We start from the raw sequence: 20,254 nt of genomic DNA, 5'->3' as shown, positions 1-20,254 counted from the left end.
GACCTGTTGATTCCCTGAGACCCCGCCCCAGTCAAGCTGCAGCAGAGGCTTTTGCATATGAATGCTCTGGTCCTTTGCAATCTGAAAATAACCTAACAAATTGCAGCTGGGCCAGACAGACCCAGAACTTCCAAGAAAAGGCCAAAGGCCCCACAGCAGCTTGCATTGCTTCACAGCTGGGCCTCCTCTGGGCACCTCCAAACCCCAAACAAAGAAGAGGAATCTGCAGATCTCTCCATAGCTCCTGCTGGGTAGCCTCAGGTAGAGGCTAAATTAGCACCTCGTTAGATCCAAGAGCCAGTGTACCCAGTGTCAGAGTGGGACCATCCATATTACAACTCCTCAGATCCATAAGGGACACACTCAGGGGGCAGACTCAGTGAGCACCAAAGCCCCACTGAAGAAAGTCTTGCCCCATAAGGGTGTCTTCAGCACAAAAGTTCTCCCACCGTAGACACAGCTGATTCTCACAGCCAATTGGCCTGGAGGTCAATTCCTCCCAGTGATCCCTACAACAACCAAGGCTTAACTACAATGAGACTGTGTACAAAGTCCACAAAGGGGTGCACCAAGAGTGTCCACCTCAGGTAATTGGGGAGGCTGAGCCACTGGGCTCTATAGGACACCTAGCACACAAAGCCACTCTACCAACACAGGGAAGCATAAAAAATGCGGAGACAAAGAAACAGGTCACAAATTGACAGAAATGGAGGAAAGCAAACTACTGGATATAGAGTTCAAAACCACACTTTTAAGGTTTTTCAAAAATTTTATAGAAACCGCCGATAAATTTAGTGAGACCCTGGAGGATATGAAAAAAGACCAACTAGAAATTAAGCATACACTGACTGAAATAAAGAATATTATACAGACCCCCAACAGCAGACAAGAGGATCACAAGAATCAAGTCAAAGATTTGAAATACGAAGAAGCAAAAAATACCCAACCAGAAAAGCAAAAAGAAAAAAGAATCCAACCAGAAGAAGAAAAAAGTAAAGACAAAAATGAAGATAGTGTAAGGAGCCTCTGGGACAACTTCAAGCACACCAACATCCAAATTATAGGGGTGCCAGAAGAAGAGAGAGAGCAAAATATTGAAAACCTATTTGAAGAAATAATGACAGAAAACTTCCCCTACCTGGTGAAAGAAATGGACTTACAAGTCCAGGAAGCACAGAGAACCACAAAGAAAAGGAATCCAAAGAGGACCACACCAAGACACATCATAATTAAAATGCCAAGGGCAAAAGACAAAGAGAGAATCTTAAAAGCAGCAAGAGAAAGAAACTCAGTTACCTACAAGGGAGTACCCATACGACTGTCAGCTGATTTCTCAACAGAAACTTTGCAGGCCAGAAGGGAGTGGCAAGAAATATTCAAAGTGATGAATAGCAAGAACCTACAACCAAGATTACTTTATCCAGCAAAGCTATCATTCAGAATTGAAGGTCAGATAAAGAGCTTCACAGATAAGAAAAAGCTAAAGGAGTTCATTACCACCAAACCAGTATTATATGAAATGCTGAAAGGTATTATTTAAGAAGAGAAAGAAGAAGAAAAAAGTAAAGACAAAAATTATGAACAGCAAATACATATCTATCAACAAGTGAATCTAAAAATCAAGTGAATAAAAAATCTGATGAACAGAGTAAACTGGTGAATATAATAAAACCAGGGGCATAGGAAGGGAGTGGACTGACAATTCTTGGGGGAAAAGGGGTGTGGGGGTGCAGGAAGAGACTGGACAAAAATCGTACACCTATGGATGAGGACAGTGGGAGGGGTAAGGGCAGAGGGTGGGGTGGGAACTGGGTGGAGGAGAGCTATGGGGGGAAAAAAGAACAACTGTAATAATCTGAACAATTAAGATTTAATTTAAAAAATAAGTAAATAAAAGATAGTTCTGCAGATGGGTCATTTTAGCTCCATATAAAGAAAAAATGAGTTTCAGAAGTTAAAATAACAGCTAATTTCTGAAGAGCCAGGATGAAAACCTGAACTCTTATTTCAAAGCTACTTTACATGTTTTACTTACTTTGCAATCTTCTCCTTGAGAAGTTTCCAGTCCCATAGGTCTGTGGGAGTAACATTCCACATATCATACTGAAGGATCTAAGGAATAAACAAGTTGACTGATGATAAATCACTCTATAATTTAAAATATGATGGTCATTCTAGTCATTCTGCCGTAACGGTCACTTAGGCTTTTATTACATAGACTAGAGGCCCGGTGCACAAAAATTTGTGCACTCGGGGGGGAGGGGGTCCCTCAGCCCGGCCTGTGCCCTCTTGCAGTCTGGGACCCCTCAGGAGATAATGACCTGCTGGCTTAGGCCTGCTCCCGGGTGGCAGAGGGCAGGCCCAATCCCTAGGTGCAGCCCCTGGTCGGGCTCAGAGCAGGGCCAATTGGGGAGTTGGGGCACCGCCCCCTGTCATGCACAGAGCAGGGTGGATTGGGAGGTTGTGATGCCACCCACAGTCACGCTCAGGGAAGGGCCAATTGGGGGGTTGGGGCTCCATCCCGTCACACTCAAGGCAGGGTCGATGGGGAGGTTGCGTCGCCACCCCGTCATGCAGAGCAGGGCCAATCACGGGGGTTGGGGCTCTGTACCCTGTCACGCACAGAGCAGGGCCAATCACGGGGTTGGGGCGCTGCCCTCTATCACCCACAGAGCAGGGCCAATCAGGGCATTGGGGTGCCGCCACTCTCACACTCAGGGCAGGGCCGATGGGGAGGTTATGGCCCTACCCCGTCAAACACAGAGCAGGGCCCGTGGGGGGGGGGGGGATTGGGGCGCCGCACCCTGTCACACAGAGCCGCAGGGCGATCAGGGGGTTTGGGCACTGCCCCCTGTCACGCTGATCCCGGTGCCGGGAGGCCTCGCAGCTCCACTGATCCTGGTGGGTGAGGGGATGATGGCTGTTTGCAGCTGGTCACACATCCTTCAGGGTGGGGGTCCCCACTGGGGTGCCTGGAAAGCCTGGGTGAGGGGATGATGGCTGTTTGCAGCTGGTCACACACCCTTCAGGGTGGGGGTCCCCACTAGGGTGCCTGGCCAGTCTGGGTGAGGAGCTGAGGGCTGTTTTCAGGCTGGGGGTGACTGAAGCTCCCAATCGCTCCTTTTCTTCTTTCTTTTTTTTTAAATTCTGGGCCAGCTTTAGCTTTGAGGCTTGGCTCCAGCTCTTAGGCCTCTGCTGCTGAAAGTAGGTTTCTGGCCTTTGCTTACAATGTTGCAATCCTGCTGGCTGAAGCCCGGCAGGTTTCTGGGGTTTTGTTTAGCTTCTGTGTTTGTTACATAGTTGCTTGCAGCTCAGAGGCCTGCAGCGGCAGGCAGGGAACATTGGAGTCCTCCGTCACTGAAGCAAGCAAGCCTCATGTTAGTTTCAAGCTGCCTGGCTGCCGGCCGCCATCTTGGCTGGCAGTTAATTTGCATATTGCCCTGATTAGCCAATGGGAAGGGTAGCAGTCGTACACCAATTACCATGTTTCTCTTTTATTAGATAGGATTATAACTCTAGGTCCATCCATGTTTTCACAAATGGTAAGAATTTATTCTTATGCATAGCTGAGTAATAAGCCATTTATATATGTACATCATCTTTACCCATTCCTCTTTTCCTAAGACTCTGTGTTGTTTCCATAGCTTGACTATTGTAAATAATGCTGTAATGAACATAGGAGTGCATATCTCTTCAAAATTAGTGTTTCAAATTTCTTCATATAAATATCCTAAAGTGGAATTACTGGGTCATATGGCAATTCTATTTTTAATTTTTTGAGGAACCTGCATACTGTTTTCCACAGTGGCTGCACCAATTTACAATCTCAGCAATAGTGCACAAGGATTCCCTTGTCTTCACATTCTCAACAAACTTGCTGGTTATTGATTTACTGATGATAGCCATTCTGACAGGTGTGAGGTAATCTCATTGAGGTTTTCATTTGAATTTCCCTGATTGGTGATGTTGAGCATCTTTTCATATGTGTATTTCATATATCTTTTTTGGAGAAATGTCTGTTCAGGTCCTGCGCCTTTTTCAGTTTGCTTTTTTGGTATTACATTTTATGAGTCCCCTATGTATTTGGTTATTAACCCATCAGATATATCATTGGCAAATATCTTCCATTCAGTAAGTTGTCTTTTCATTACACTGATGGCTTCCTTTGTTGTGCAAAAACCTTTTAGCCTTTTAGTTTGATGTAGTCCCATGTGTTTATTTTTTCTTGTTTTTCTTGCCTGGAGAGATATATCCAAAAAAAATATATATATTGCTAAAAGCAATGTTAAAGACTTTACTGCCTGCTTTCATCCAGTTTTATGGCTTGTCTTACATTTAAGTATTTAATCCATTTTGTATATGGTGGAAAAAAAGTAGTCTAGTTCCACTTTTTTAAATGTATCTCTCCAGTTTTTCCCAACATCATTTATTAAAGAGGCTGTCTTTACCACATTTGTATATTCTATCCTCCTTTGTCATAGATACATTGACCACAAAGGAATGGGTTTATTTCAGGGCTCTCTATTTGGATCCATTGATCTATGTGTCTGTTTTTGTGAGTACCATGCTGTTTTGATTATGACAGCCTTGTAGTGTAGTTTGCTACCAGGAGTATGATACCTCCAACTGTTGTTCTTTCTCAAGATGGTTTTGGTTATTCAGAATCTTTGTGGCTCCACATAAACTTTGGGATTATTTGTTCTAATTCTGTGAAAAAAATGTCATTGGTATTTTCATAGGGATTGCATTGAATCTGTAGATTGCTTTGGATAGTATGGACATTTTAAGGTGTTACTTCTTCCTATCCATGAGCATAGTGTAGCCTTCCAAAAAACTTTTTTGAGTCTTCTTCCATGTCTTAGTTTTCCAAATACAGGTCTTTTACCTTGTTGGTAAAATTTATTTCTAGGCATTTGATTCTATTTGATGAAACTGTAAATGGAGTTGTTTTCTTAATTTCCCTTTCTGGTATTTCGCAAGTGGTGTATAAACATGCTGATTCCTGAATATTAATTGTAGATCCTGCTACTTTATAAATTTATTAGTCCTAATAGTATTTTGGAGGAATCTTTTTTTAAAAAAACTTTGTGCTGCCGAAACCGGTTTGGCTCAGTGGATAGAGCGTCGGCCTGCGGACTCAGGGGTCCCGGGTTCGATTCCGGTCGGGGGCATGTACCTGGGTTGCGGGCACATCCCCAGTGGGAGATGACTTTGTGCTAAATGTTGTCATTTCAAAGCCATTTTTACTATCATTAGTTGATCAGTAAATGAATCAGAAACATAATGATCACATTTCACAGAAATCATGATTTTAAATCAGAGGAGAGTTGCTGTAGGGACAACAAACAATAAAATGACTTTTTAAAAAATGCACTTTTTATTTTTTGGTTTCATTCAGGCCTAGAGCTTGATCGCTGGCTGACGCGAAGTTAGATGCAGATATGATATGGTTGCTCGAGTTTAATGAGAACATAAACCTGATTTCTATTACAGCACCCGAGCTTCCCTGGTGGAAACGCTTTCCAGCTGCTCCTCCGCCTTCTGTTACAGGCTGTGGGCCTAGTGCCCTCTTCCTAAATGCCATCGATGTCCTTCTGGCCTCACTCAGTAGCAGGCCCCAGTCAGCACCACTGGACGATCTCTCAGGCACCTCAAGTTCTCTGTGCTTCCATCCCCACCAGCTGGGACTGCACGACTGGTTTCTGCTGATCAGTGAGGCCCTGGCACAAACCCAGGCCGGTGCAATCCACTGCCCAGTGTCATCTCTTCACAATCCTTGTCACCGTCTGTTTATTCTGCAGATATTTGGTGGAATCCTTAGGGTTTTCTGTATGTAGTATGTCATCTGCAAACAAGTTTCACTTCAATTTGCATGCTTTTTAGTTTTTCCTTAAAAAAAGAAAAAAGTTTCTATTGATTTTAGAGAGGAAGGAGGAGGGAGAAAAACATCGATCGGCTGCTTCCTGCACAACCCCTACTGGGGATCAAGCCTACAACCCAGGCTTGTGCCCTGACCAAGAATCAAACCTGAGACCTTTTGGTACATGGGATGATGGAAAAAATGTCCTCGGGTGAGGATTAACCAACTGAGCCCCACCAACCAGGGCCCTTACATTTCTTTTTTTTGTATGATTACTGTAGTTAAGACTTTTAATACTATGTTAAATAAAGGTGGTGAAAGTATACATTCTTGTTTTGTTCCTGATCTTAAGCAAAAAGCTTTCAGCTTTCTAGACTTGAGTATGTTACCTAAGGATTTGTCATAAATGCCCTTTATTATATTGAGGTATGTCCCCACTATCCTCACATTGTTGAGTTTTTCCTATCATAAATGGATGCTGCATCCAGTCAAATGCTTTTTTGCATATAGCAATATAATCATGATTTTTATCCTTCATTTTATTTATGAAGTATATCACATAAATTGATTTACAGATGTTGAACCAACCCTGCATCCTGGGAATAAAGCCCACTTATCATGGTGTATGACTTTTTAAATGTATTGCTGAATACAGTTTGCTAGAGTTTGCTAATATTTTCTTGAAGATATTTTTGTGTCTTTTTTATCAAGAATATTTGCCTATAATTATCTTTTTTTGTAGTGTCTTTATCTAGTTTTGGTAGTAGGGTAATGTTGCCCTCAAGGAATCAATTTGGGAGGCTCCCTTCTTTAATTTTTTGGAACAGTTTTCAAAAATTGAAATTTACTGCATAAAAGAATTTTTTTATTGTTGCCCTGGCCAGTGTTGCTAGGTGGTTAGAGTGTCAGCTCATGTACCAAAGGGCTGCAGGTCCGATCCCCAGTCAAGGGCACATACCTGGGTTGCAGGTTTGATCCCAGCCCCAGTCAGGGCATATGTGTGAGAAGCAACCAATTGATGTATCTCTTTTTCAGCAATGTTTCTCTCTTTTTCCCTCCCTCCCTCCCTTCCACTCTCTCTAAAAATCAATGGAATAAATAAATGTCCTTGAGTGAGGATTAACAACCAAACCAAAAACAAAAATTTTATTGTTGTATAATACACATAATATAAAATTTAACATCTTAACCATTTTTTTAGTACACAGTACAGCAATATATATATATTTTTTTAATATTTTATTGATTTCTTACAGAGAGGAAGGGAGAGAGATAGAGAGCTAGAAACATCGATGAGAGAGAAACATCGATCAGCTGCCTCCTGCACACCCCCTGGGGATGTGCCCGCAACCCAGGTACAAGCCCTTGACCAGAATCGAACCTGGGACCTTTCAGTCTGCAGGCCGACGCTCTATCCACTGAGCCAAACCGGTTTCGGCCAGTACAGCAATATTAAATACATACACATTGTTGTGCACTATCACCACCACCCATCTACAGAAATATTTTCATCCTGCAAAACAGAAATTCTATACCCATTAAATAACTCCCATTCCCACCCCCAGCTCCTGGGAACCATCATTTTACTTACTGTTTTTCACAAATTTGACTATTTCAGCTACCTCATGCAAGTGAAATTATATACTATCTCTGCTTCTTTCCCTGAGCATAATGTGTTCAAGGTTCACCCATATTGTGGCATGGGTCAGAAATCCCCTCTTTTTTAAAAATAATTATTTTTCAATTACAGTTAACATACAATATTACATTAGTTTCAGATGTACAAACAATGATTAGACATTTACATACATTACGAGGTGATCACCCCAGTAAGTCTAGTACCCTTCACCATACATAGTTATTACATATTATTAACTATATTCCCTGAGCTGTACTTTACATACTTATGATTATTACTGGCAATTTGTATTTCTTGATACCTTTTTCAACCATTCCAACTCCCCTCCCTTCTGGCAACCATCAATATGGTCTTTCAATATGTTTGCTTCTGTTTCATTTGTTCATTTATTTTGTTTTTTGGATTCTACATATAAGCAAAATTATATGTCTCTTTCTCACTTTTTTCACTTAGCATAATATCCTCTAGGTCCATCTATATTGCCACAAATATAAGATTTTCTTATTCATGGCGGAGTAATATTCCATTGTATATATGCCACATCTTCTTTATCTACTCATCTATTGGTGAGCACTGAGATTGTTTCCATATTTTGACTATTGTAAATAATACTGCAATGAATATAGGGGTACATATACCTCTCTGAATTAGTGTTTTGGATTTCTTTAGGTAAATATCTAGAAGTGAAATTACTGGGTCATATGATAGTTCTATTTTTATTCTGAGGAACCTGTGTACTGTTTTGTTTTATTTTTATTTAAGCAGACCCTTCAGCATTCCTTCTAATTCTCGTTTGGTAGTGATGAGCTTCTTTAGCTTTTTCTTGCTTGGGAAACAGTTGATCTTTTCTTTAATTCTAAATGATAGCTTTGCTGGGTAATCTTAGTTGTAGGTCCTTGCTCTTCATCACTTTGAATATTTCCTCTGGCTTGCAATGTTTCTGCTGAGAAATCAACTGATAGTATTATGGGGGCTCCCTTGTAGGCAACTAACTGCTTTTCTTTTATCGCTTTTAAGATTCGTTGTATTTAACCTTTGCCATTTTAATTATGCTGTGTCTTGGTGTGGACCTCTGGGTTCATCTTCTTTGGGACTCTAAGCTTCTTGGACTTGTCTATTTCTTCCCCCAAGTTAGGGAAGTTTTCAGTCATTATTTCTTCAATTAGGTTTACAATTCCTTTACTCTCTCTTCTGGATATGAATCTTGGAACACTTGATGTTCTCCCAGAAGTACCTTAAACTATCCTTATTTTAAAATTATTTTCTTTTTGCTGTCCTGTTGGATTGTTTCCACTACCTAGCCTTCCAGACTGATGATTCAATCCTGTTTCATATAATCTGCTGATTCCCTTTAATAATTCATCATTTTAATCATTGCATTTTTCCTTTCTAACTGGTTCTTTTTGTTTTCACTCAGTTCATCTATTCTTAAGTTCATTGGGCATCCTTATAGCTAGTGTTTTAAACTCTGTACCTGGTAGATTCCTTGTTTCCTTTTTTAGTTCTTTTTTTGGAGTTTTGTCCCATACTTGGAGCATGGTCCTTGTGTCATTTTGCCTGACTCCCTTTGCTTATTTCTATGTATTAGGTAGAGTTGCTATGTCTCCCGGTATTGACAGAGTGGCTTTATGTAGGTGTTCTGTGGAGCTCACTGACACAGTCTCCCTGGTCACCTGAGCCAGGTGGGTCATGTATGGCCTCCTCTTGTAGTTGAACTTCAACTGCTGTTGGCATGTCAGTGGGTGGGGCTGATCCTCATGCTAACTGGCTATGCAGGCTGGCCAGGACTACAGTAGACAAGCTGTTGTTTGGGGCTGACCCCATAGAGCAGAAGTCGCTTTAGCAGGTCTCTGGTGCCAGCTGAGTCTGTCCTTTGGGTGTCTCATTTGTGGAGCTGGTTAGGTGGTGCTCTAATGTGGTCTGAAGTGAGCGATCAGGTTTGTTGGTCCTGGAGCCTCTTGGGAGGGGCTCTGGTGCAGGCCAAGGTCAGTTTTTGCCAGGCTTGGGACCTCTTGGTAAAAGCTGCAAGTGATCTGCAATTGGTTGTCGCTTTCGCTGGGTTAGGAGGCACTTGGAAGAGGCTACACTGCAAACCGATACTGAATGCTACTTGTGTCATTCTTGGAACCCTTTGGTGGGTACAATGTGAACTGAGGCCACCTGTCACTTGTGCTAGGCTTGTGACCAATTAGTTGAAGTTATGTTACAGGCCACAACTGGCTGCCACTATGTAGCACGTGTTAAAAGTGCCAATGCAAGTTGAGACTGGATGTCACTTGTGCTGGGCTAGGGCCGCTTAGCAAGAGCTACAAGGTGTGCTGACGGTTGTAAGACCTGCCTGGTCCACATCTAAACCCTTCCCATCAGTCTCAACATGTCTTCTTCTTTATATCCTTAGCTATAGGAATTCTGTTCAGCTAGTCTTTAAGTGTTCTCAGTGATGGTTGTTCTATAATTTAGCTGTAATTTTGATGTGATTATGGCAGGAGGTGAGCACAGAGCTTACATACTCTGTCATTTTGATCTGGGCACAGCCTGTCTTGAATGTATATTGTTTTAATTCAATAAGGTTAGCATTAGAAAATGAATATAGATAGCATTCTTCTTAAGTCATTTAAGCAATGACTAGTTCTAAAACAGAACACCTGTTTTACTCCAGAGGACAAAAGTACCATATTAGTCTCTGATGGCTGGTTTTATAAATTACCACAATTTGGTGGCATAAAATGAGAAATATTTTCTCATAGTTCTGGAGGCCAGAAACCCAAATCAACATGTTTTTGGGAGGACCAAACCCCTTCCAGAGGCTCTAGAGATTATGTTCTTTGCCTTTTTCAGTTTCTAGTGGCTATCAGCATTCCTGGGTTGTGACTGCATCATGCCAATTTCTGTATCCATGGTCATATTGCCTCCTCTTCTTTTCTGTGTCTCTTATAAAGACAACTGTCAGTAGACTTAGGGCCTATCTGGAAAATCCAGGATAACCTCATCTCAAAATCCTTAATTATATCTACAAAAACCCCTTTAAACAAAATAACAGAACATTGACATGTTCTAGGAATATATATATATATATATATAAGCGGCTAATACACAAAGTTTGACCGGAAGACTGGGAGTTCAATCACTCTCTATGATGTGTGTTGACCATCAGGGGGCAGCGCAGAATGAAGGCCCCAGCCAGTAGCCGGCAGCCAGGGAAGGAAGGCTCCAATCAGCCCTGATCCCTGGCTAGGCCTAGGGACCCTACCCATGCACAAAATTTGTGCACTGGGCCTCTAGTTATGCTATAAGCTTATCTTTTTGAGGGCTACCATTTAGCCTACTGTAGGAACTCACAGGCAAAAATTTTATCCAACCTGACAGGCGTTTTCTGGCCATGCACATATGCACCACACTTGCAAGCCATGTGGGCTACAGTAACACCCATAATGTCCCAGAGGCTTGCAATTTGGCCTGCTTCCTCATGGTCAGAGATGCCTCAGAGGGTAAGACTTGCGCAGACGGAACCGTGGGTGGAGAGTATAGCAGATGGTGGGGACACCCGATAGAGGGTGGGGCAAACACACAGACCGTGCCCAGCAGTGCACAGGCAGGGTGGCCCGCAGAATGAGAAAAAAGAAGAAAATTTTATCTATATACTTACTCCTTTGCTGACTGGAGAGCCCTCGTAGGTTTCATATGGGCCATGCTCCTTGGCCAGATCACAGCTGGCTTCCAAGGCTCCATAATAAATGGTTTCAAAGATTTGCTTATTCAATAACTGGGCCTCTGGACTCTCAAAAGGATACCTCATCAGAATAAAAGCATCTGCCAGACCTTGTACCCCAATTCCAATAGGGCGATGACGTTTATTTGATAAGTATGCCTTTGTGCCAATAGGTTGAGAGAAGAAAGAGACATTACTGAACAGAAAAAAGCAACATTCTGTACCAAATGACATACACTCTTTTTATCTGTTTTCTCACACCATTCCAATGATAACTATTTTAATGACTAGAGGCCCATTGCAGGAAGATTCCTGCAAGAATAGGGCTTCCTGCGGCTGGCGCGAAGCAGAGAAGGGAGCAAAACCCGCTGAGGTGGGCTTTGCTCCAGCCTCCGCCACCCAGCTTGCTTCCCTCCCACCTCTGCCACCCGGCTTGCTTCACTCCCGCCTCCGCCACCTTGGCTCTGTTCCTGTCTCTGCCACCTCTACTTTGCTCCCTTCTGCAGCACTTCGCTTCCTTCTACGTTGTCTTCAGTCTTCGCTCCCAGCCGGCATATGCAAATTAACCGCCATTGTGGCTGGGTTAATTTGCATATAGTCGCTCTGACTGGCTGGTGGGCATAGCGAAGTTATGGTCAATTAGCATCTTTGTCTTTTATTAGTGTAGATGCCTGGCAAGGAGACTGTGATAAACTCCCTTCACTTTGAATTTCAATAATTATCAATAAGCAGAGATATCTATTCATACCTCTGGGATAGGGTAGTAGTTAATATCAATAATCTTATTCAAATTTCGGACAACGACTTTGGTGACTTCAGCCAGCTTCTTAAAGTCATATGTGTGTTCTGATGTGACATACATATTCAGGGCCAGGGAAGCCAAGTTACACACTGCAACCTGGAATGTAAAGAAAAAGAATCAAGAATCACAAAATTTTTATTTCCTCTCTGTGGATAACACTATCATATAAGCCTCTAACACTCTACCATTAAAATTTTTCATTTTTATCTTTGACTTCTCCCTCTTTATCATTCATCAGTTCATTTCTAAATCCCAGTATTTATTCGCATGAGTTATAACATGCACCAATGAATAGGTAAGATGAGGAAAAAATCCTGTGTTCCATAGTACATGGCTCTATTACCACTTATATCATATTGTGTTATAATTTTTTATGTATATCTGAGTAGATGTGCCCTGTCCAATACAACAATCACTAACCACATGTAATCAAACTTAAATGAAATTTAAAATTCAGTTTCTCAGCTGCACTAGTAACATTTTAAGTGTCCCACAGACACCAGATACAGAATATTTCCATCACTGCAAGAAAACTCTTCCAAATTACACATGCCCACCTCACCCTCACTGAGATTCTGACAAATCCTTAACAACAGAGGATCCAAGCTGATGAATTTTGAAAAAGCTCTTCAGGTGATTCTCCCATTAGACTCACTATACTAGGTAATGACATTTTATAGGTAGGGATCCTATCTTATCCATATATTTTTAGTATGGGCGACACATCTGGCATACAGTAAGCTTAATAATGTTGAATTAATACACTTTTGTTTCCATTTTTATTATGACTATCCTAATCCAAAACCTCAATGCCTCTCACCTAGACTCCCTTGTGCCCTTCATACCTACTCAATTCTATACTTGTTGCCAAAGCACCCATTTTCAAAACATAGCTCAAATCATGTAAGTCTATTAAATGCTAGAGAGAGAAAATAAAACAAAAAAAGAAGATAAGAGTCCTGGGGATAAGAATGGAAGGAATGCCATTTTAAAATAGAGTTGTCCAGAAAGACCTCAATGAGAACATGACATAGGGACAAAGAACAGAAGTAGTTAAAAAGCAAGCCATGTGCCTATGTGGGGAGAAAGAGTATTAACAGCAAAAATCCTGAGGCATCCCTGGCTGGTTTGGCTTAGTGGTGAATGTCAGCCTGCGGACTGAAGGGTTGTGGGTTCGATTCCCAGTCAAGGGCATATATCTTGGTTGCAGGTTTGATCCCTGGCCCTGGTTGGGGCACGTGAAGGAGGCAACCAATTGATGTTTCTCTCTCACATCAATGTCTGTCTCTGTCTTTCTCTCCCTCCTTCTGTCTCACCCCTCCTCCATCCCTTCCACCGTCTGAAAATCAATGGAAAAAATATTCTTGGGTGAGGATTAAAAAAAAGGGGTGAATCCATATTTGTCCATATTTCTAACAAATTTCTTTGTCAGAGGGTGAGGTGGGCATGTGTAATTTGGAAGAGTTTTCTTGCAGTCTATAATAATCTATCTTGTGTAATTATTTTAGTATATGTCAATTTCCTCCAACTGAATTATAAGTTTCCAGGGGGCAGAGGCTGTGCCATATTCATTTATATTCCCAAAGCACTTAATACAGTGCTTTACACATAGCTGGGTACTAAATAAATTTTGAATTAAATGCAACCTTATCAGTATGTTTAACTCACCATTTTCTCCCTGATTTTTCTTTTGGTATTTTTTTAGGCCCTACAATTTGTGATCTGCTCCTTCCTCCTCATTTTCATAGTTTATATCCAATATCCAAAAAGCTGTCATCCAACTACTACAACAATCTCATTAACCTAACCACAAACCTCTTTCCTATAACAGAAGCAAAATCTATCCTTCTCATCCCACCATTTTAATGCTATTTTCCTTTCTGAAACCTACACAGGCCTATGATACATTCCAGCTTTCACCTACTAACTCCTTTCCCCTGGCCAAAATCATCTCTACCAATATCAAACTTTAATGTATTTGCTACATCAAAACAAATTTGACACTCATTGCATAAAACCAATCCATATCTCTGATCTGTCATACAGACCTTTCTTCCCAAATGGAAGCTTTTCCATAAACTTTTTTTTTTTTTTAACTAAATCTATATCTCCATTCTGGCCTTGTCTCTTCAGTGAATCACCTTAAAGATTTGAGATTAGAATTTTGTCTCACCATCACTGAAAGGATTCTCTACAAGTTTACATACTTTAAACTGAAAGAGCATCCTAACACATTTTTGTGTTTGTCCTAAACTACCATGACTGTACATTACTATTTCCCTCAAGTAAAGATTATTACAACATGTGTGTAAGAAACAGGTGACTGACTTCTACATGGCTTAGACTAAAAGATATTCAAGGGCACAGATCACACCTCTTCTTTCCTGTGTAATTGCTGTCTATTTTGGTGCCCTTCTGCTTACCAATAAGCTGTAAAATTTCCCTTCACCCATCTCAAGTGAAATCAAGTGAGGGATTCACAAATAATTAACTTCACTTTCTAAAATTCACCTCTCAGTAGTAGATTTAGGCAGAAATTTTTCTACCTACCTCATCTTTGCTGGTATATTCTACTATTTCTGTGCACAGGTTGCTGCATTTGATTGTTCCCAGGTTCTGCTGATTGCTCTTCCGATTACAGGAATCTTTGTAAAGCATGTATGGGGTACCTGTCTCTGTCTGAGACTCAATAATCGCATACCAAAGCTGTTGAGCTTTTACAACTTTGCGAACACGACCCTGTTTCTCATAACTGAAAGACAAAGCTAATATTATTTTAATAGTCCCTAAGAAAACCTTTACTACAGATAACATGAAGAAAGGCACTGAAATATAATATTGTAAAAACGCAAATTTTTTACTAAACTTAGCTAAGGAAAAAAATAAGGAATATGACATTTATTGTACTCTCACTAGAGCCAGTGAAGAAAGCCAGGCAATTTTAAATCTCTTCAAATACAACCCAAACCCACTAAATCAACACCACCTTCCAGAATAAAAAGAACAAAACCTAAAATAGTCAAATTGTGCTTTTGTGCTAAAGTAGTACCATTGTGCTATTAGTTAATGACATGTACTGTCCTAGTTGATTTTGATTCCTGTATGCAATATAAATTTATCAAATGTACTATATGACAAAGCAAAATAGTAACCCTGCTAACACAATGCCTTCATTTTTAAAAGCATCAAAAAATTCAAAACCAAAATTTTGGTAAAGATTCAAAAAGTAAAGCTTACCAAAATAAAATTACTAGTCATATTCTCTCCTAGATGCTTCCAAATATTCCTAGAAACTAGCTAATGAAAGATATTGTTTTGCAATGTGGATCCCCAAATAAGAGAAAAACATGTAATACATTATTACTTTCATATTTTTCCCATACCTTTCATATAGCTTCTCAAATTCCTCTCCCCAAACCTCATCCAGACCAGGACACTCATTTGGACACATTAAAGACCAGTCCTACAAAGGGAAGAACAGTATCACACATGAGAAACTTCAAATAAGCAACTATACATAATCCATTAGAAACACTATAATGCATAGGGTGTCTTCCATAGACTGTCTGGGAAATCTGCTATAGAAATAATCACTTTAGGCTCAGATCCAAATATCTAGTTCTGCCTGTTTGTATACAATTTTAAGCATAGAGGTCACACAGCATCTACTTTGGAAAATAAAAACCCAGGAAAGCAGAAATGGCACCTCTTAACTTGTTCAAAATACCTTCTGTAGCAAAACTCATAGGTAGACTATTCCTAGGCATGATTTAAGATGATTAAAGAAAAAGCTTATGTGAATCAAGTAATTATTACTAACAGGTATCCATCTCTCACCTGATTAGTCTCCACTCGTTTCATGAAGAGATCTGGAATCCAAAGGGCAAAGAAAAGGTCCCTGGCACGCTGTTCTTCCTTTCCTGTGTTCTTCTTTAAATCAAGAAACTCAAAGATGTCTAAATGCCAAGGCTCCAGGTAAATAGCAAATGCTCCAGGTCGCTAAGGTAAACAATCATCAATCTTTTCAGAATCAGAATGAAACAAAGAAACTTCATATTTTCCAAAGCACTTTTATATATCCTTGGATCTTCACTGCAATTAATGAATTAAATGAGATAATACAAATAAAAGTCCTATAAGAATATAAATTAGTAATATTTTTCTTATAATACCAAGAGTAAAAAAAGAGTATTTGACATAAAGAAAATGTGGAAAAGAAAGATTAAATAACTTGTCCAAAGTGATACAGTGAACTAGAGATGGAGCTTCCTCTTCAGTTGTCCTCCAGTTCACTTTACACTATATAACATGCATAAAGCCCAAAGATAATCACTTTAACTTTGACAATAGTTTATGCTTTTACTAAAAGTCAAAAAGGTGCTATGTCTTATCAAGGTCCCTATAGATTTTTTAAAATTATTTTTTAAAATGTTTTTATTGATTTTTTTTTTTTTTAGAGAAAGAGGAAGGGAGAGGGATAGAGAGATAGAAACATCAATGAGAGAGAAACATCATCAATGGGCTGCCATCTGCATGCACCCCACAGGGGATCAAGCCCACAACCCGGGCATGTGCCCTGACCAGGAATCCAACCGGCAGCCTCTTGGTTCCTGGGTCAATGTTCAACTGCTGAGCTATACCAGCTGGGCTAGATTTTTTTTTAAGTACACCAGAGAAAAGTTCATAAACTAAGAGATGATTAGTATGCCTACATATCCATGAGATGCAGGCTCATGTTACAAACTATCCTGCTGATATTAAATAAACAACCCAATCTTCTCAACTTTACTTTTACCTCTATAAAATATGCAGAATTTTGTTTATTTTTTTTAAAAGATATTTTCATTGATTTCAGAGATGAAAGGAGAGAGATAAGGAACATCAATGATGAGAGAGAATCATTGATTGTCTGCCTCCTGCATGTCCCACACTGGGGATCGAGCCCACAACCAGGGCGTGGGCCCTGAGCAGAAATCAAATGGTGACCTCCTGGTTCATTGGTCAACACCTAACCACTGAGCCATGCCAGTTGGACCAGAGTTTTGTTTCTTTAAAGAAAAACTTAGAAGACATATGACAACTCCTTTTCAAGATTAAGTATTAATATAAGTCACAACTTTAGCAGTTGTCTGCAAAGAAACTGTCATGTAATAAAGCTGCTGACTAGATCATTGGCTGTCTGAAGCCAGTATGTATGAACAGGAAGGATAGGGGTGATTAATATAAAGGTGCAGGAAGAAAAATTTGGGGGTAATGCCTATATGTATGGTAATTACATAGTTAAAACCCACCAAAATGTACATTTCAAGTGTGTGCACTTTAAAGTAAATCATACTCATTAAGCTGATTTTAAAACTTAAAAAAAAAGGCAGTTGTTAGAAACACACAATGAATCATCTTATGATAAGCATGGATGGCTAACAGTTTTTAGTTCTGATTTCCAGTACTTTCAAGTGACAGAGCATACCTTGTTCCCACCTTGATCCACATATCGAGCTGTATTGTTATATACTCTCAGCATTGGTACAAGGCCATTGGAATTGCCGTTAGTCTGAAAGAGAGACTGAGAATAAAGGCATCTGGAGGAGAAAGAGGGGGCTCAGCAAGAAAAATAACAAAATGACTAAAGAATGAACAAAATACTCTTTCCTAGTCTATAAAGTTTTACATGCTCTCCATTTTACCTCTGCTTTGAATATATAATGCCCAATAAAATCAACAAATTGTTGAATAAATTATAATTATATACAAAGTTATTTCATAGCATCTCTAATTTACAATTAGACATAATAAATACAAGTCAAAAGAATCCAATATCAGGATAAATTCCACACCTTATAAATACTTATTCTCCAAAGAATTCAAGGCAACTTACAATAAGAATTATAAGCAATGGGTAAATCAAGACAATAAACAAGTAAATAGAGATTCTCAGCAATAAGTGGATTCTGGAATGAAGATAACAAAATATAGACTCTTAAGACTCGGATAAACCTCATCAAATTTCAAAAATAATCCTTCTAACCCATGGCAAGCCTTTGAACAGTCTAGAAAGATAAACGAGCAATGGCTCACCCTACTATTACGTATAAGTACTGTATATATCACAGCATCTCCAAAACACCACATGGAGTGTTTTCCTTCTGGACTCTGTATCTTTATTCTATAGAATTAGATATTTTCTTCAGATTACAAATGAAGAAACAAACACAGATATAAAGTAACTTGCACTTGGCACTACTAGTAAGTAGTGGAAATAGGATTTAAATCCGGGTCTTACTTAAAATCATTATCTTGACTCCCAAGGAAAAGTGAAGTAGTAGTGCTTGAATTTACATCACAGAATGTCAATGTTTAAAACTTAATCCTGGCTCTATCACATATTAAATGACTAATCTCTGGAAGTAATTTAACTTTCTAAGCCTCAGCTTCTTCACTTATAAAGTGAATACAATAGTGCCTGCAGGGCCTACACCCACAAAGTTAGTGTAAGGCATAAAGTTCTACCATGTGTCTGTAATGTTATCTATGTCATAAGGTTGTAGCTGTAGTAAGAATTAAATGAGTAGTTCATGTAAAACTTTTTATAATAGACTTAGTACACAGTAAGCAATCAATAAATGACAGCTGCTATTATTATAAAACTAGAGGCCGGGTACACAAATTCGTGCATGGGTGGGGTCCCTCGGCCTGGCCAGCAATCAAGGACTATTGGGGGGCCAGCCAATAAGGGGGAGGGACCCCAGGAGGTTGGCCAGCTGGGGGGAGGGACCCCAGGAGCTTGGCCGGCCAGGGGAAGGGGCCACGGGAGATTGGCCGGTGGAGAATGGGAAGTGGCTGTGGGAGGATGGCCGGCCAGGCGTGTGGGGAACCCCCGCGGAAGGTTGGCTGTGAGTGCACTAACCACCAGGGGGCAGCTCCCTGGTGGTCAGTGCGCGTCATAGCGACTGGTCAACCAGTTGTTCCAGTCATTTGGTCATAACAGTTGTTTAGGCTGTTATATCCTAATATATAAAAATCCAGGGTCGTCATGACTGAAACAACCAGACAGACAACCGAACAGCAGGCTGCGTTGGGTGACAAGGCTGGCAGGGGGGTAAGGGACGACCAAACGACTGAACAGCAGGCTGTGTGGGGCGACCAGGCCAGCAGGGAGGTTAGTGAGGACGACCAAATGAATGAACAGCAGGCTGCATGGGGCAACCAGGACGGCAAGGGGGTTAGTTAGGGACGACCAAACGACTGAACAGCAGACTGTGTGGGGCGACTAGGATGGCAGGGGGGTTAGTGAGGGATGACCAAACGATTGAACAGCAGACTGTGTGGGGCAACCAGGATGGCAGGGGGGTTAGTGAGGGATGACCAAACGACTGAACAGCAGACTGCGTGGGGCGACCAGGCCGGCACAGCAGGCTGAGTAAGGCGACCAGGCTGGCAGGGGTGGCAGTTGGGGGCAACCAGGCTGGCGAGGAGGGCAGTTGGGGGCGACCAGGCTGGCAGGAAGGGCAAGAAGGAGCAACCAGGCCAGCGAGGAGTGGGGGGCAATTAGGGGCAACCAGGCCGGCGAGGGGGGCATTTGAGGGCAACCAGGCCGGTAGGGGGACCAGGCCTGTAGGGGTGGCAGTTAGGGGCAATCAGGCTGGCAGGCAGAGGCGGTTAGAGGTGATTAGGCTGGCAGGAGAGGCAGTTAGGGGCAGGCAGGCAGGCAGGCAGGTGAGCAGTTAGGAGCCAGCGGTCCCAGATTGTGAGAGGGATGTCCCGGATTGGAGAGGGTGCATGCTGGGCTGAGGGGACCCCTCCCCCATGCACGAATTTCATGCACCGGGCCTCTAGTATATAGATAAACCAGAATTCTAAAATATAAATCAAAATCTCAGATAAAAAGGATTCTAGAGATCATCTATACTAACCCTTAAATAAAACAGAAGAAAATGAAGTCACAAGCAGTGAAATGACTCACTCCAAGTCACACAACCAGCCAGTAACTAACAGACTTAGGTCTTACCAAGCCCCAGCATATGCCCTCTCAACCATAAGCTTGGTTGCTTATGGACTTGAATTCTTCTAGTCTACACATTTTTAATCATGCAACAGAAGCTTACCCCAGCAATGTAGCTACCAGTAGCTCGAATACAGCTCACAGCAACACCAATTCCCCCAGCAGACTTGGAAATCAATGCACACTGCTTTAGTGTGTCATAAATGCCTTCAATACTATCATCTTTCATACTCAGAAGGAAACAG

The 20,254-nt window shown here is 41.1% G+C and overlaps 1 protein-coding gene across 8 annotated transcripts in view; it reads right to left on the bottom strand.

Moving 5' to 3' along the window:
• RRM1 (ribonucleotide reductase catalytic subunit M1) overlaps positions 1–20,254 on the bottom strand; it is a 56,825-nt gene that overhangs the window by 7,148 nt on the left and 29,423 nt on the right. For 7 of the 8 annotated variants that reach the window (XM_036325179.1, XM_036325185.1, XM_036325180.1 and 4 more), the window contains 8 exons: positions 20,113–20,254; positions 17,478–17,561; positions 15,848–16,009; positions 15,394–15,473; positions 14,561–14,762; positions 11,957–12,106; positions 11,146–11,367; positions 2,036–2,112 (listed from right to left, as the gene is read on the bottom strand). In XM_036325179.1, the coding sequence (XP_036181072.1) occupies positions 2,036–2,112; positions 11,146–11,367; positions 11,957–12,106; positions 14,561–14,762; positions 15,394–15,473; positions 15,848–16,009; positions 17,478–17,561; positions 20,113–20,254 (1,119 nt within the window). The remainder of the gene's footprint in view (positions 1–2,035; positions 2,113–11,145; positions 11,368–11,956; positions 12,107–14,560; positions 14,763–15,393; positions 15,474–15,847; positions 16,010–17,477; positions 17,562–20,112) is intronic. The other variant, XM_036325186.1, reaches the window with a different exon arrangement.

This window comes from Myotis myotis, unplaced genomic scaffold (genome assembly GCF_014108235.1).
Source record: "Myotis myotis isolate mMyoMyo1 unplaced genomic scaffold, mMyoMyo1.p scaffold_m19_p_10, whole genome shotgun sequence".
Classification (NCBI taxonomy): domain Eukaryota; kingdom Metazoa; phylum Chordata; class Mammalia; order Chiroptera; family Vespertilionidae; genus Myotis; species Myotis myotis.
Note: the sequence above shows the minus strand (reverse complement) of the source record. Positions and strands in the feature narration are given on the sequence as shown.